The sequence below is a fragment of the Brassica napus genome, chromosome C3 (genome assembly GCF_020379485.1).
Source record: "Brassica napus cultivar Da-Ae chromosome C3, Da-Ae, whole genome shotgun sequence".
Lineage (NCBI taxonomy): Eukaryota > Viridiplantae > Streptophyta > Magnoliopsida > Brassicales > Brassicaceae > Brassica > Brassica napus.
This window is the reverse complement of record NC_063446.1, coordinates 61,710,466-61,726,019: the sequence shown is the minus strand read 5'-3', so window position 1 is coordinate 61,726,019 and position 15,554 is coordinate 61,710,466. Positions and strand designations below refer to the sequence as shown.

At 35.3% G+C, this 15,554-nt stretch overlaps 2 protein-coding genes and 1 pseudogene across 2 annotated transcripts; all 3 read right to left on the bottom strand.

The window, feature by feature from the left end:
• Positions 1 to 523: 523 nt before the first annotated feature.
• On the bottom strand, positions 524 to 1,721 carry LOC106436622 (F-box protein At4g35733). Its single transcript, XM_013877580.3, is given in 4 exon segments — positions 524 to 633; positions 635 to 906; positions 909 to 1,124; positions 1,127 to 1,721. Coding segments are annotated over 4 exon segments (1,083 nt in total). The 5' UTR covers positions 1,617 to 1,721; the 3' UTR covers positions 524 to 528.
• Positions 1,722 to 3,321: 1,600 nt separating this feature from the next.
• Positions 3,322 to 5,579, bottom strand: LOC125575002 (annotated as a pseudogene).
• Positions 5,580 to 8,936: 3,357 nt separating this feature from the next.
• Positions 8,937 to 10,265, bottom strand: BNAC03G62430D. The gene has a single exon (XM_013877579.3). It carries the CDS (start codon positions 10,084 to 10,086, stop codon positions 9,121 to 9,123), a length of 966 nt encoding a protein of 321 aa, XP_013733033.1. The 5' UTR covers positions 10,087 to 10,265; the 3' UTR covers positions 8,937 to 9,120.
• Between the last annotated feature and the right edge of the window lie 5,289 nt (positions 10,266 to 15,554).

Below are 15,554 nucleotides of genomic sequence, written 5' to 3'. Positions count from 1 at the left end.
TTCATATAAAATTTGGATAGTTCAGACAATTTTAAATATTTTGGATAAAAATATTTTTATGATTAATTCGTTTTTGGGTATTTTGATTTATTAAAAATTTTGAAACTAAATATAGGTAATAAACTATATTACAGAAATTTGAGTGTTAATTCGTTTTTTTTGTTCGGTTACTGTTTGATTTCAGTTTTCCGATCGTAGAAATATAGTATCTACTCGAATAATTGATGAGATTCAAATCAAACCCAAACTGAACTTCATTTTTTTTTTGTTCAGTTTCGTTCGGTTTTTCAGTTCCGAATGAATAAATGTGCCCATGGCTAATCTTCACTGTACTTTACTGATTAGCAATCGATATGATATGGCATGTGAACACCATGTCGTTTAATGAACAGAAAACCGACATGAAAAAGACGCGTAGGAATGAAAAATGTATTCCCTTTACAACGAGGATTTATTTCATTAACAATGGTAGAAACATTCTGATTGACAAACAACATAAGGTTGAGATTTAAATAAACAACAACATTCTCATACAAAAGGAGGATAAAACATATGAAAACAATTCTCAGAAGACTCCCCCAAATTAGTAACACTACCATCACCAAGCTTGAACACATTAACATTGTTACATCCTTCTCTTCAGTAAATAAATAGCATTCTCCAAACATCCATAATAGTCACTAGACACGACAGAGAAACAACTATCTGTCGCCATGACAAAAGCATTATCTCCCAGAGACTTAACCTCAACCCATTCAACCAACTCCATGTTCATCTTATAAACCTTAAAACCAGTAGTAGTCCTCTCCACGTCAACTCTGCGCACGCGAAACGTCTTACAGAAACGATGAATGATGCACAGTTCTCCACAAAACTCCACGAGCCTCTTGTCTTTGCAATCATCAAATCGTAGTAGTCCATTGGAGTCGAAGGTCCGTACTGAAAAATCTTGAGCTCGGATAAACTAATCCACCATATCGCGCTATTTAGGTCCAAGGCATAGATTTGACCTTTGTGGACTATGATGTCCGAGAAATACTCAGCTTCTTCATCTGAAACTCTTGTCCAAACATTGTTATTATCGTCATTACTTTCTTCATTGTTGCACCACCAGATCTCCTCTTGTCATTCACCCCGAAAACAAACTTGTCCATTAAAACAACTCTAGCGAAATTATACGATGTTTTATGGTATTTATGAACGTCGTAGGACTGATGGATCTCTGAGACCGTATACTCCAAAAGATCTAAGGTTTGCTGAGAAGAGTCCATGGGGACACGAGAGAGCGGGTGTAGTAATTTTTTACGGGTTTCGGACCTGGTTTCGTAGACATCTTGGGTTTTAATAAGCCATCCTTTGTTCCGACAGGACGAAAGAAACACACGGAAGAAAGCCGCGGGAGAGAGCAAACACGGTTTTATATTACTGAAGGGCGAAAGCACACGTACACGGTTGCGGTTATGGCGTTTGGGGTAACGTTTATGGATCGAAGACGCGGAACGCCAGGGTTTGCAGATGCTACGGACTCGGTGAAGCTCAACTTTAGAGAAGAGACGGCCGGCTATTTCATCGACTAGTTCTTCGGGCAAACCAGACCACTCTACGGATTGACTCATCTCTCTTTATTATTTGTTACGGTTTTTTCTGATATCGTTTGTTAACTAGATGAATGATTTGAAGATTATGAGATCTGTTTATATATATACTCTAAATCTGATATGGAAAGAATATCTTTAATGAAAGATGTTTCCTTTTTTGGGTCAGCTAAAAGATATATGGACCTTGACTGACCCCAAAAATAATATAATTACCTTAGATATACGTGAATTTTGTTGTTTATTTAACTTTCTGGATTTTCATTGAATGTTTACCTAACTATTTTGTAAAATTATTAAATAGTACTCATGTTACAAATGACTTCCACTTTTGACTTGACCATATATTTAATGTACTTTTTACTTAGAATTATTTGTTGTTCTCTAGCTACAAATTTACTCTATTAATGGGCAAAAAACAAGTTTGAGAAATCATATATTTGACCCCAAAAAATCAAGGGGATATATCACTCGGAATGTTCAGTAATACCAAAAAAGTTACTTTAGAGTAGGGGTGTCAAAATGAGTTAGCTCGTTCAACTCAGCGCAGCTCATAGGGAGCTCAGATTTTTCATTAGCTAACTCAGCTCAGCTCATTTATTATATGAGCTTCCATATGTAAACTCGAACTCATGTCATCTAGATCATAAGTTAAATGAACTAATTCGCAATCAAATATGAAATAATAAAAAATTATAAAATCATTATAAATAAAATATTTTTCATACTATAATTTAAAATTTAAATATTAAAAATCCAGAACATTAATATTAATAATGAATAAAACCAAAACCTAATAATAAATTAAATAAAATCTAAATTAGTGATCCAAAAATATATTTAACATAAGTCTTAAGATGATTAATTCAAAGTTTCATCTAAATCATAAAAATATATATTCCGCATGCGAATCTTAGAAATATTTTCTTTTACATTTTAATTCTAAAGATATATAATATGAGGACTGATAACAATATTCTTTTACATTTTATATATATTTAATATTTTTTTGTTTACATTTTAATTTTAGAAGATAAATATGATTAATATGAAAATTATATTTTCTTACATAAGAAAAAAAGTCATCCACACACACACATAGTATAAAAACAATCAAGCTCATGAGTTAGCTCGTGTTCGTTAAAGATCGTTCATATAACTCGTGATCTAATTTAAGTTTAATTATTAAACTCATTTATTAAACGAACCTAAAACATAGAGTTCATGTTCATGAAAAACCGAGCTGAGCTGAACCCCCTACTTCAGAGTTAGAATTTCAGTTACAAATCTGGATATTTTCAATTGAATGTTTATATTTTGGTTTATATTTTGAAATATAGGTTTTATATTAGTTTGGCCTTTAGAGATTTTTAAATTTTCACAATAACACACGGCACACAGTATCAATATACAAGTTTTGAAAGATAATTAATCTTGGCAAAAAAAAAAAAAAAGAGTAGAGAACATATGAAAACAACTTTAGGAAGTGATACTGATAATACCACCATCATTAAGCTTGAAGACTTTAACATCTTCATCCATATTTCCAATAGTAAACTACTTTTTGATCAGTCCTCATGGTCACTGTAAAACAACTCTCTGTAGCCATAATGAGTGTCTTGTCTCCCAGGGAATTAACCTAAACCCATTCCACCAGCTCTTAGTCCAATTTATAAACCTTGAAACGAACTTACCTCTCTCATCAACTTTCCTTATGCTAAATTTATTACACAAACGATGAGCAGCAATGCATAAATCTTCACAAAGAGTCAGTACATAAAAACATAATGCTTCTTTCTTCTTCATACACAATGACTAAACCAAAGTAATAAATACAATAATTGCATAAATCCAAAAGGTGATTTTATTTCTATTTATATATATAAAGGAGGAGTAAGTGAAGTTTCCAGCTTTCAGATCAATGGCCCTTTACTGTGTCTGATTGCTTCAAAACGTGCCGCCAAAGTATCATAGTCAGGCAGTTTTGGGTGAACTTGGTGACCGCTTGAGTCCCTTCTCGACTGAGGAGCCTGAGGCGGTGCTCGGTTTGGTGGGAGGGAAGAAGCACGACTCTGCAGTAATCCTTCTTCTGGCTCTGTCTCTTCCTCATAGTCTGACTCATCAAACTTGATCTCAGAAGTTGCAGGAGGAGGGTGTGGTGGAGAGTTGTGGCTGTGTTTCCTCCTCACTGCTTCCTTTGCTTCTTCCATGTGGTCAGCTTCATTATTTACACACGGATTGTTGCAGCTGTGTCTTCTGACATAAGGTTTGGCGTAGTAGGAGCTTGTTTCAGAATCTAGGGATTGTCTTGTTGAACCTGGATGATAATGATCCTCCGTGGTGCTGTCTCTTCTGTAAGCTAACAAGGCTGCTACTTGTGCTGCTTCAACCGCCTGCTTGGCTAATTCAGCTGCCGCTTCAGCTGCTGCTTCTGTGTCATGATAATGCGTGTTGATGCTCAGGCTACTACTCGATCTTGATGAAACAAAACAACAACAAGACTCCATTATTTTGAGTCCTTATCTAGACACTGTAGATACAAAAAGATGGAGATGCATCTCTTACCTCGGCACTGCTTTGGTAGGATCAATGAGATCTTGAGAAGCACGTTCAACTGGTAAGCTTGAGGCGCTAATAAACGCACGTGGCCCATCCTGCTCATTACAAAACAAAATTACATGTTTAAGAAAAATTGATTCTACTAAAAAGATAAATAGATTAAGAGACACATACAATGGTTTCTTCTTTAGGTTTGAGAAGCTCTTGTTCTGTCTCTTTAGTATCCCAATCAACCTGGAACTCCTTTGCAATCTCCTTCATGACTTTCAGTTTGAATTCTCCTCGGGACGCGTAACCGAAAGCTTAACAACCAACTACAACACACACACAAAGAGTCAAAAGGTCAGTCCACATCATGGTAACTAATCATAAACAAAAGAATGTTACTTACCATCCGGTTAACCCCACAGGTAGGACGCAACTCAGTAGCAGCAGAAACAAAATCTCTACCGTACTTCTTCTCAAAGATGTCTTTCAAATCTCCAAGCTCCGGAATCTCGGAGCATCTAGGCGCAGCGAAGATTAAACTAGCAATGCCTTCCTTAAGATCCACAGGGCATTCCCTATAAAAAAAACAAGTAAAAGAAATTTAAAATAAGTTAAAAGGCATGAGCTGAAACTGACATGTGAACATACTTATGTTTGGTGATGATAGCGAGTCTTGAAACAATGAGTTCACAGAAAAGCTCAATGATTTCGTTTGCTGCAAGAATGTTCTGCTCCCTAATCACATGCTCAACCTGATTTGATCAAAAAGATAAATCTTCATTGAATTGAGTTGCTTGTGCTAGAGAAACTATAAATCAATCTTTAGATATTCCTAATTAAAGAATATTTTTTTATACCAATGGTGGTTTGAACCTGGCACAGGGGAACAACCAATTCTCTTTGGCTACCGCTACACTACGAACACTTTTGTAATGGAAAGTTAGAGAAGTGAAATACTCTGATCCGAGCAGTGGCATCTTGACCGGACTGAAGAAGAAGGGCAATGTCACGCCTCATTTGCTTCACCACAACTTGTCTCTTGTTCCTCAGAAGCTTTATTCGAGCTACAGCCATCTTCGCCGCCGTTTTGCTTTTTTTTTTATTCCCAGACAAAACAAGGTTCATCAAAACTGATAGATCTCTGTTAATAATCTAAGAATGTATAAAATCGATCGATAAGAGTTACCATTTGGAGGAGTTGAAGCCAAGACGGAAGAGAGAAAGACTAAGCTTGAATAGCTTCTTCGTCTTCTCCGATGCTACTCCGGCCGCCGTCATTTTCTCACCACCACCGCGTCTCTGACACAGAAGCACGATGACTGAAGAAGAAGGAGAAGGCACAGTGGTGTGAGTGTTGTAACGCCAACGGTATTCAATGATAATAGGAAAGTAACGCTCTTTTGGGTCCCACAAGAACTCACAGCCGGGACCACCTTTGACCTTGTCTAAATATAGCCGTTGTGTCTTTAGACACGCGTTACTCACTCATTAATGTCCCACCCTAAGCAAAGACTTATCATGATTAGTTTTACTGATTATACAAATGGGCTTTATGTAATGGGCTAACTTTTCTCCTGGGCTATTAATATTTTCAAGATCTTCCATACAAATCTTTATTTTAAGAAATCATGGATTCCTTTTGACTATTTAATAGTCTATGATCTCTCTGGAGATTTTATTTTTATAGTCAAATGATAACAATAATTTGCTTACATGAATGTTTGATCTTATCCGTTGGAGATGGACTACACTCTTCCAAAAGATCTGCCAATTCGGCACATTAAGTCAGCTTAACCTGTCTCAATTCGGCATCATGAGATCGGCTCAATGGCTTGTCACTACAACTCACGAGTCACTAGTTCGGCTTTATAGTTAGGCGGCCGAAGCAAAGATTCAAAGGCTCGGCCCAATCACTTGACTGTTAAGCCCAATTTAGTTCATTAGAACAAAATCGATTTGGGCAAAAAAAAAAAGGAGTGTGTATAAAAAAATACAAAGTTAATAAGAAAAGGATCCGGATTTGAACACATAGAGACTAACAACTAAAAATTAAGGTTTGTTTACTTTTATTATTTTTTTGCCGACTTGTACTTTTCTGGCTAATTTCGACGACTGCCAGCTTATTTTTCCTTTGTTCGCACTCTATTTTTTCTTGTTAAAATGTTCACACACTCTATAATCTCAATATCTTCTGATCAATAAAATACTTTTGAAATAATCTACCATCAAATTTTCTCTCATTATCTGAGTCGGCCAAACTCAGATTCAGCATTACCACGCTTTTCTAATTGTATAAATATACATTTTCCAAAATATAAATCTATTCACATTTGTCTTTGTATTTTTCCAAGAAGATTATCAGGAGACATGGAGAAATTTGCATGCAAGTCTGCTTTCATCGTCTTTTTAGCTTTGGCTTGTAAGTTCAAAATTTTATTTATTTATTTATTTATTTTATATAATATGCAAAAAAAAAAATCAAAAGAATCTCTAAGTTAATGAAAGAAAACAATTAGATGCGTTACTTATGTTTATTATGTGTTGTAGTGATGGCGTCTGTAACAGTCCACAGTATTGAGGCGAAACGTATGTTAAACGAAGAAACTTCTCTGCCCTCGGTTGATCTCGAAACTTCAATCCCGACGGTTAAACCAGTAGGAGGAGGGTTTGGTTTTTGTACGCCAGAATGCAAAGTGTTATGTTTTGGTACCGGTTGTTAGTGCGTATGTCCTACTCCTCCAGCAAATAAATAAATTACATGATCAACTTCTCACTAAAAAATATTTGTGAGAACTGTGACAAACTAAGAAAAATCCCCTAAACTATATTTGCGAAGTGATTTTGCCACATGTACTATTTACAATCAATTTCACAAAACAAATATAACATGACTACTAAAATTGATGACATGGTTTCCGGAAAAATATGACATGGATAATTTCATTTAATGTTGATTTATATTTTTGGCAAACTTATTAAAATATGGTAATAATTCATATATTACATTTAATACTGATATTTCTTTTTGGTAAATATAACAATAGCTCATACATCATCTATAAAATAAATATATTCATATATAACATTTCAAATTTCGACATATTATTATTTTGTATAATTATACAATTGTATTACAAAAGCTTTCAAAATTTTCTACAATTTTTAAAAAAATTAAATATCTAATCGTAAGATCATTAGTTTCTTATATATCTACAAATTTTATAAATATTGTTTAGGCTAAACTTTTGATAATTATACAATTTTATATCATTTTTATTATTTTTATATAAATTAATTTAATATGTATAAAATCAATATTAAATATTAGTAAGAAAATAGTAAAATCTATAATATTTAATAAATTTATTTTTAAATATAAGTTAGATTAAAAAAAATTTTACTGCACATGGTGCAGGAAAACACCTAGTAAATCTTTGAAATATAAGAATATTTTATGGATCTCTTTTTTTTTTAAGATATTCAACAAAACCTTTTATGTGATGACGGATTCTCTTCTTAGACCATGAGCCATGAGCAATGATCTTGTTGAATTAAAAATTTAACTGTTTAACAGAAGAAAATGAAAATTTAGGTGGATTATTTGCATGTTGAAAGACAATTAAATGAATCCTACATTGCCTCAAAAATATTTTTATTGGCTACCGATATTTTGTATTTTTTAATTCTTCCAAATAATTCAAATATAACTATTTTATAGTAAACTCTTTTTTAAAAAACTATACCAGAATGCAACATCTTTTATGAAATACAAACTAGTTTTAATTCATTTGGATATAAATAAAAATGTTATTTTTTGTTAAATATATCCTAATAATAATACTTTTGATATTCAAAAGTATCTGTTTTCCTTTAAACTATGTAAGTTAATTAAAATAGAAAAATTCTATTAATACATATTTATTAAATTATATAAAACAAGAATATGTTTTAATGTAGGATATAATGTTAAATTTTATTAAGTAAAAATATTGTATTGGTTAAAAAGAAAATAAATATTAAATAATTATGTGGATGAGAAAAAAATATGAGGTGAAATGTAAAAAAGGAAAAAAATGGTGTTAGAATAAGGAAAATCAAAGTATATAGTCTTAGTTTGACTAAAAATGTTCTTATTCAGGTAGACCTGTGGGTCTACTGATGACTATAAATTTAAAATTACTTTCTGGACCACATTAGAGTATGTTTATTGCTAAAACCCTTTAAGAGTCTTTTAAGTGGGCCATAACGAAAGAAAATTAAGTGGGTCAGAGAGAAGAGAAAAAGAAAGAGAGAGAGAGATAAAAATAAAAAATGAAAAGCAACGAAGGCAACGACCCTTCTAGCGCTTAATTAAGGTACATCTTTTCTATTTTTCTTTTTTTTCTTATTTTTTTTTTATTACAAAATACCCTAAACAACCAACTTAAGCTATGCAATAAAGATGCTCTTGGCAACGGCTAGAGACTAATTGAGTCTCTCTAACAAATTTTTTTTTAATAGATATTACTTAATTATATTTTATTTTTTTCTAATCAATTTCAGCATCATTTTCTATGAAGAAACGTTTCTACCTTCTCTCTTCATTGTCGACCTTTTCTCCATTCTTATCTGTTTTTGCCAATGTTTCATTAACGAGAGCGCTCTAAAGAGAGACTGCCACTGGAGATGGTCCCTTTTGATTATTTCAACGATTCTGACTTAATTAAATTGCTTTTTATGAAAAATACTAACTAGCTATCCTCACTAAACATTCAAAATTAGTGAAGTTTCAAAAAAAAAAAAAAACATTCAAAATTAGTGATCAGCAAGAGTTGTTCACACATGAAGAGTTTACAAACTTACAACAACACACATCCTCTAATACATGGATGCATGTCTAAACTCTCTTTCAACACACATGAAAACAAATACCAAACCAAGATTATAAAACCACTTGATCTGGTCAAGAGCAAGAAGCTCGATTCTGGTACTATTTTATTTAAGTGGATAGGATGTTAAGAAGAGACACTCTAGCTTGTATCATCACTTTGAACAATCCTTCAAGTCCCTCTTCCAGCTCTTCCATGGCTGTCTCCACGTCTTTCGCTCTAACCACTGCACATTGAATCATCTCACTTACTTCCTCACTTATCTCTTTCTCCTCTTCTTGATCTTCCCTTGTCGTCACCACAACGACCTTCCCAAGCTCAGCTTCCATAGCTTCAAGCTCAATGCAAGAAAACTCTTTCTCATGATGATTATGATCTATTCCTTTCTTAACAAGCTTCATAACAATCCCCCAACCTTTGGATTGATGATGATTCTTACTCTTTAACCCTTTTGGCGACGACAAGAACGACAATACCGTGCGTAAGACGAAACAAGTGATCACACTTGTTTCTTGCATCACTCTAACCAAAGCACTCAATTCTTGATCATCACCACCACCACACCAAACACTACTCTCTAAACACGCATCTGTCTCTTTCGACATCACCATATACTTCTTGATCTCTTTCTTGATCTCTTTACGCGACGCCAGGTAAGCATCAACGTCACCCTCGAGGCTAAACTCACCTCCCTTCTTGCTCCTTCTCAATGCTGACTGAAGCTCAACAACACTCTTTTTGATCCTCGACGCACCGTCTTTAGCTCCTCCACAAACCTCTAAGTACTTCAACGACACTTCAAGAAGCTCATCCATCAAACCACCATTAAGAAGAGCTTGTTGAGTTTCAGAAGAAGACTTGAAGAGATCTTCGCTTAAAGATCTATAGATCTCAGTGAGACCAGAGAGACCGTCACGGACCATCGTCCTCGACTCCAATGAAGACGACCCCAAAGCTCTAACCCTGGAGACAACTTCTTGAATCCTCCTAACACTTGGATGCAACCGAACCGGTAAGCTAACACATCTAGCTTTGTATGATTTGTGAAATCTCGGAGACACTGAAGACACATACATATCAAGTAATGATGATCAAATGGGGTTTTGAGTTGTGCTTGTTTGGTCCTTTAGTAGGGTTTATATAAATAATTAAATACACATATTCAGTGACATAAATGTCAATGAGGTAGGGCCTATCTAATTAGACTAGGAAGTGAAGACCATGTGAAGTGAGTATGGGTACTTCACTCAGGAGGACCAGAACACGTAATAAGACTCATTAAATGCTATATGCTTGAATTTTAGTTGAATCCTTGACGAAGTTCGATGTTTCGGTTTCGATTACTAAAACCGATACTTTTTACACCTCTTTTCATGTACAGAAGCCACCGTCCATTTAGACTTATTCTTGGGTTCACCCCCTAGGTGAACCTAGAGGTTCACCAACCAATATGATTATGTTATTTCAAATTTGATATCTTTTATAAAAGGAAACAAAATATTGTCAAGTTATATTATATTTTCAAAGTAAAAAGATAAAAAAATAAAAAATAAAAATAGTAGTAATTACAAAAAAAAAAAAATTTAACGTCGTCAAGAAAAAACTAAACCTTAAATCCTAATCCCTAAACCCTAAACCCTAAATCCGAAACCCTAAACCCTTGGGTAAACTCTAAACCCTTGGATAAATCATAAACTCTAAATCAAAAACACTAAACACTAAAACACTCAAGGGTTTAGGATTTTAGTGTTTAGTGTTTTTGATTTAGAGTTTATGATTTATCCAATGGTTAGGGTTTACCCAAGGGTTTAGGGTTTACCCAAGGGTTTAGGGTTTACCCAAGGGTTTAGGGTTTCAGATTTAGGGTTTAGGGATTAGGATTTAGGGTTTAGTGTTTTGCTGACAACGCTAACAATATTTTAGGAATTTTTTTTTTTTGTAACTACTATTTTTTTTTATTTTTTTATTTTAAAAACATAATATAACTTGATAATATTTTGTTTCCTTTTTTAAAAGATATCGAATTTGAAATAATGAAATCTTATTGGTTGGTGAACCTCTAGGTTCACCCTAGGGGGTGAACCCAAGAATAACTCAACTTGACTTTTTCTTGGGTTCACCCCGTAGGGTGAACCTTTAGGTTCACCAACCAATAGAAAGTTGTTATTTTAGATCTAGTATCTTTTAATTAAGGAAACAAAATAACTTGCCAAATTATATTATGCTTTTAAAATAAAAAATAAAAAATTAAATAAAAAAAATAACAATAGTTCTAAAAAAAGATTATTTAAAAAAAATATTTATTTTTAAGATTTAGAGTTTAGTGTTTAAGATTTATAATTTAGAATTTATCCAAATGTTTAGTGTTTTTCCAAGGGTTTAGGGTTTACCTAAGGGTTTAGGGTTTACCCAATGGTTTGGGGTTTACCCAAGGGTTTAAGGTTTTCCCAAGGGTTTAGGGTTTAGGATTAGAGTTTAGGGTTTAGTGTTTTGTTGACAATATGTTTAGTGTTTTTCCAAGGGTTTAGGGTTTACCCAAGGATTTAGGGTGTGTGATTTGAGTTTAGGGCTTAGTATTAGAGTTTAGGGTTTAGTGTTTTGTTGACAACATTTTTTTTTTGAATTCGTTTTTTATATTTTATTTTTATTTATTTTTAAATTTTATTTTGAAAAAATAATATAATTTGCCAAGTTATTTGGTTTCCTTAATTAAAAGATATTAGATTTAAAATGACAATTTGGTTAATGAAAGTTGAAGTTGAGCCAAAAAAATAAATAATAATAACTTGGCAAATTAAGGAAACCAAATAACATTTATTCTTAAAACTTTGTATTCACAATTTGGTTAATGAAAGTTGAAGTTGAGCCAAAAAAAAAAAAAAAAAGTTCTTTCAGTTGAGATTCCCGTAATTTTGAGATACCATATCTCAATTTTATTTTTTACTTTTTGGAATAAATGTTAGATTTGTTCAACAAAAAAATTTTGTTTACAGCATAATTGCTTCTGATTTAAAGAATCAAAACTACTCACTTTACATCACAATTTTATTATCTAAAAGAGAACCAAATCACCATGGCCTTCTGATAGATTGAATCCTCCCTTGTTTTCAGACTTGAAATACGGTTTCCGATTTGCTTGTCAATGGTCTTAATAAGACCAGCAGCTGAAGTATGCTTCACCAAACTTTTTACCATATAAGGAAGCTTGAAACATATATCTGAAAAGAAATAGCCCAACCTTACCTCTATGGAGATTGGTAAGAAACATCACTATAACTTCTCGTTCTTGTGAGTATTGTGTGGACAGTAGTTTGTGTATGAGATCTTTCCAAACTTCTTCAGAGTATCTAAAAATTACGGGAAATTCAACTGAATATATCTAAAATATATATGTATTTTGAGAATCCCCATTGTGGTTGCTGTTATGTTTATCTTGTTGACCATATGTCCTTTGTAAACATTCCCTAATTGATCCGTTGAACATTGTCTTCTCTGTAGGCTCTCAATGATTAGCAATCTAATGACACTGAAACGTCACCATACTCTCACTTGGCTACTTAATGTTTTTCTTTTCCGTCAAAGGGATTCATTTCATAAGTTACCACAAGGGTAACAGCACCATTACAATCTAAAGCCTCAGTACACAAAAGCATAACAAAGAGGCGCTATACCAGAAGGAGGGACTAACCCACAACTCCCATTACTCTAATCACATAAGAACCCCACTAGCCAAATGTAGTGCTATCTAACCCAAAAAATCACTTAACAGACCATCAGAGGAGGCGACTTTCATTAACAAAAAATTCAAATAGCCAAGGAGGATGCCCCGCAGCCACATACGAGTTAGCAAACCCCAAATTTGTAACACTTTGAGCAATGAAAAAAGCTCATCTGTTTGCACTTCTGTTAACCACTGATAACTCAAACTCCTCCACACCTGAAAGTTCTCTTCTTATCTCCGTGCCCTGAAATAGAAAAGAAGGCCACGCCTCTGGCCTTTGCACTGCTCCAAAGAGCTCACTAAATTCACCAGCCATGGGATCTTAGTCTGTTTGTGGCTTTTCATACTTTCTGCAGCCCCCAACAGAACCTCAAATCTTGCTTCATCCTTCGTTTTGATCCCTGCAAAAGATCTTCTACTGTGGAGTAGAACCACACCCCTTTCGTTTCTCAAAACCCACCCACCACCTGCAATTCTTTTGTTGTTATCAAAAGTAAACCCAACGTTGCACATCTTCCAGCCCGGTTTGGGCGGATGCCATCGACGCTCAGGTACCGGTTGGGTTATCTTCTCCATATCTTTCCACTCCTTCTCAAGGGTCTGCGCCACAAACCATTCCTCCGCATCTCTGAAAGCTTTGGCTGAGACTTCTAGTGGATTAAAACAACGATTTTCAAACAAAAAATCATTCCTTCTTTTCCATAGGTTCCAGACAACCCAAGGCCAAACTCTACCTTCCTCGCTTTGTAAATTACGAGATTTGCGTATGTTGAAGAGGAATTCAAAGTTTGCAAAGACAGAGGAAGTACTGAACCCCTCTCTTGGATGAGGAATGGGGGACAACGCCCACACCTGTCTCGCAAACGGGCATATAAAGAGCATGTGGTTAATTGACTCACCCTCATCACCACAGATTTGGCATCTCCCATCAACTTTCATGCCTCTTCCAATGATAAGATCTGAAGTCGGGAGAGCATCACTTAAAGCTTTCCAGATGAAAATTCTCAGCTTAGGTGATGTTTGAACTTTCCAAGCTTTCTCTATCAAGTCGTTCAGGGATGGAAGAGCAAAAGCTTGCGGATGGGCCATTCTCATCTTCATGTCTGCCGCTAGCCAATAAGCAGATTTGACTGAGATCTGGCCACTTTTATTGAACCTCCAAGATACGAAATCCTCCTTGTTCACAACCGGCTGATTTTTCATGATAATCTCCACATCCGCTAGAACAAATATTTCTGCAAGTTTGCTCACATCCCACCTACTTGATTCTACATTAATTAGATCAGCTGCTCTCAGGTTGACATCAAACGAGTAGTTTTTAATCCAAGGGGCTCTAAGACCTTCATCAGGATCCTCGATCCATTTATCCAGCCAAACCCTTGTCGATGAACCATTTCCAACTCTGTGTCGAATTCCTTCTTGCAACAACTCCCTACCAAATAAGATGCTTCTCCAGGCATAGGAGGGCCGAGATCCCAATGTAGCTGAAAGGAAATCACCTTGTTGAAGTATATGATTTTGAGAAACCTTGACAATAGACAATCAGGTCATTTAAGATCTTCCATCCTTGTTTCGCTAACATAGCCTGATTAAAGCATTCAAGGTCTCTAAATCCAATGCCTCCTCGGTCTTTAGGTAAGCATAACTTGTCCCAAGCAATCCAATGAATTTTCCGTTTGTTTGAGTCGTCTTCCCACCAGTAATTAGCCATCATGCTAGATATCTTGGCGGTGACCGTCTTGGGCAGTCGAAATACAGACATTGCAAAAACCGGCATTCCACCAACCGTTGATTTTAACAAGATCTCTTTTCCTCCCTGGGAAGTTTGCCTGAGGTACCAGCTGTCCAGCCTTGGTTGTGAGCGATCCTTGATAAAAGACAACATATCCACCTTTGAACCTGAGAAACATTCCGGCAAGCCGAGATATCTATTGGTTCCTCCTTCATTATCAATACCCATGATGACTCGAACTTGCGCTCTGGTCTCTTCCCCAACTAGATTCCCAAAAGAAATGGAGGACTTTTGTAGATTAATGGTTTGACCAGTAGCCTTGCCGTAATATTGCAGAATTCTGTTTAGGACCGTAGCTTGATCATGAGAGGCCTTGCACATGAACAGACTATCATCTGTAAAGAGGAGATGATGGATAGATGGGCCATCGCTAGCAAATTGCATTCCATCAAGCAAGTCATTCCTTTCCACCACATTGAGGAGATGGGTGAGTCCTTCGGTGCATAGCACAAACAAGAATGGAGATAGAGGATCTCCCTGTCTAATACCCCTCTGAGGTGTGATCAATCCAAACGGGTGGTCATTAATGAGAACTGAATATGTTACCGTTGTTACACACATCATCACCCATTGCACAACTCTGTTGTCAAACCCCAAAGCATCCAACAGACTTCTCAAGTAACTCCACTCCACTCTGTCATAGGCTTTTGACATGTCAGTTTTGACAGTCATAAACTCCTTTGGGATCTGTGGGTGGCCTTTTAACGCATGGACAGCTTCGTGAGCGATGGTAATATTATCCGAGATCACTCTATCTCTCACGAAGGCTGACTGGTTAACAGAGACTATGGCGTGGAGAAAAGGTTGAAATCTCTTGACTAAAATCTTAGCCACCGTTTTGTAGAGAACCGAGCACAAACTTATTGGGCGTAAGTCAGTCATGAGGTCGGGATTTGATATCTTCGGTAAGAGACAAAGGTATGTGAGATTCCATTCCCTAGGCATGGTCCCTGGTCTGAAGACTTCCTGTATCTCTGAGGTAACTTGATCTCCCAGAATCCCCCAATATTTTTGAAAGAAAGCCGCAGTCA

Bases quoted from the DNA above. Each gene is read 5' to 3' on its own strand.
- BNAC03G62430D (XM_013877579.3), bottom strand. From the start codon at position 10,086: ATGTATGTGTCTTCAGTGTCTCCGAGATTTCACAAATCATACAAAGCT.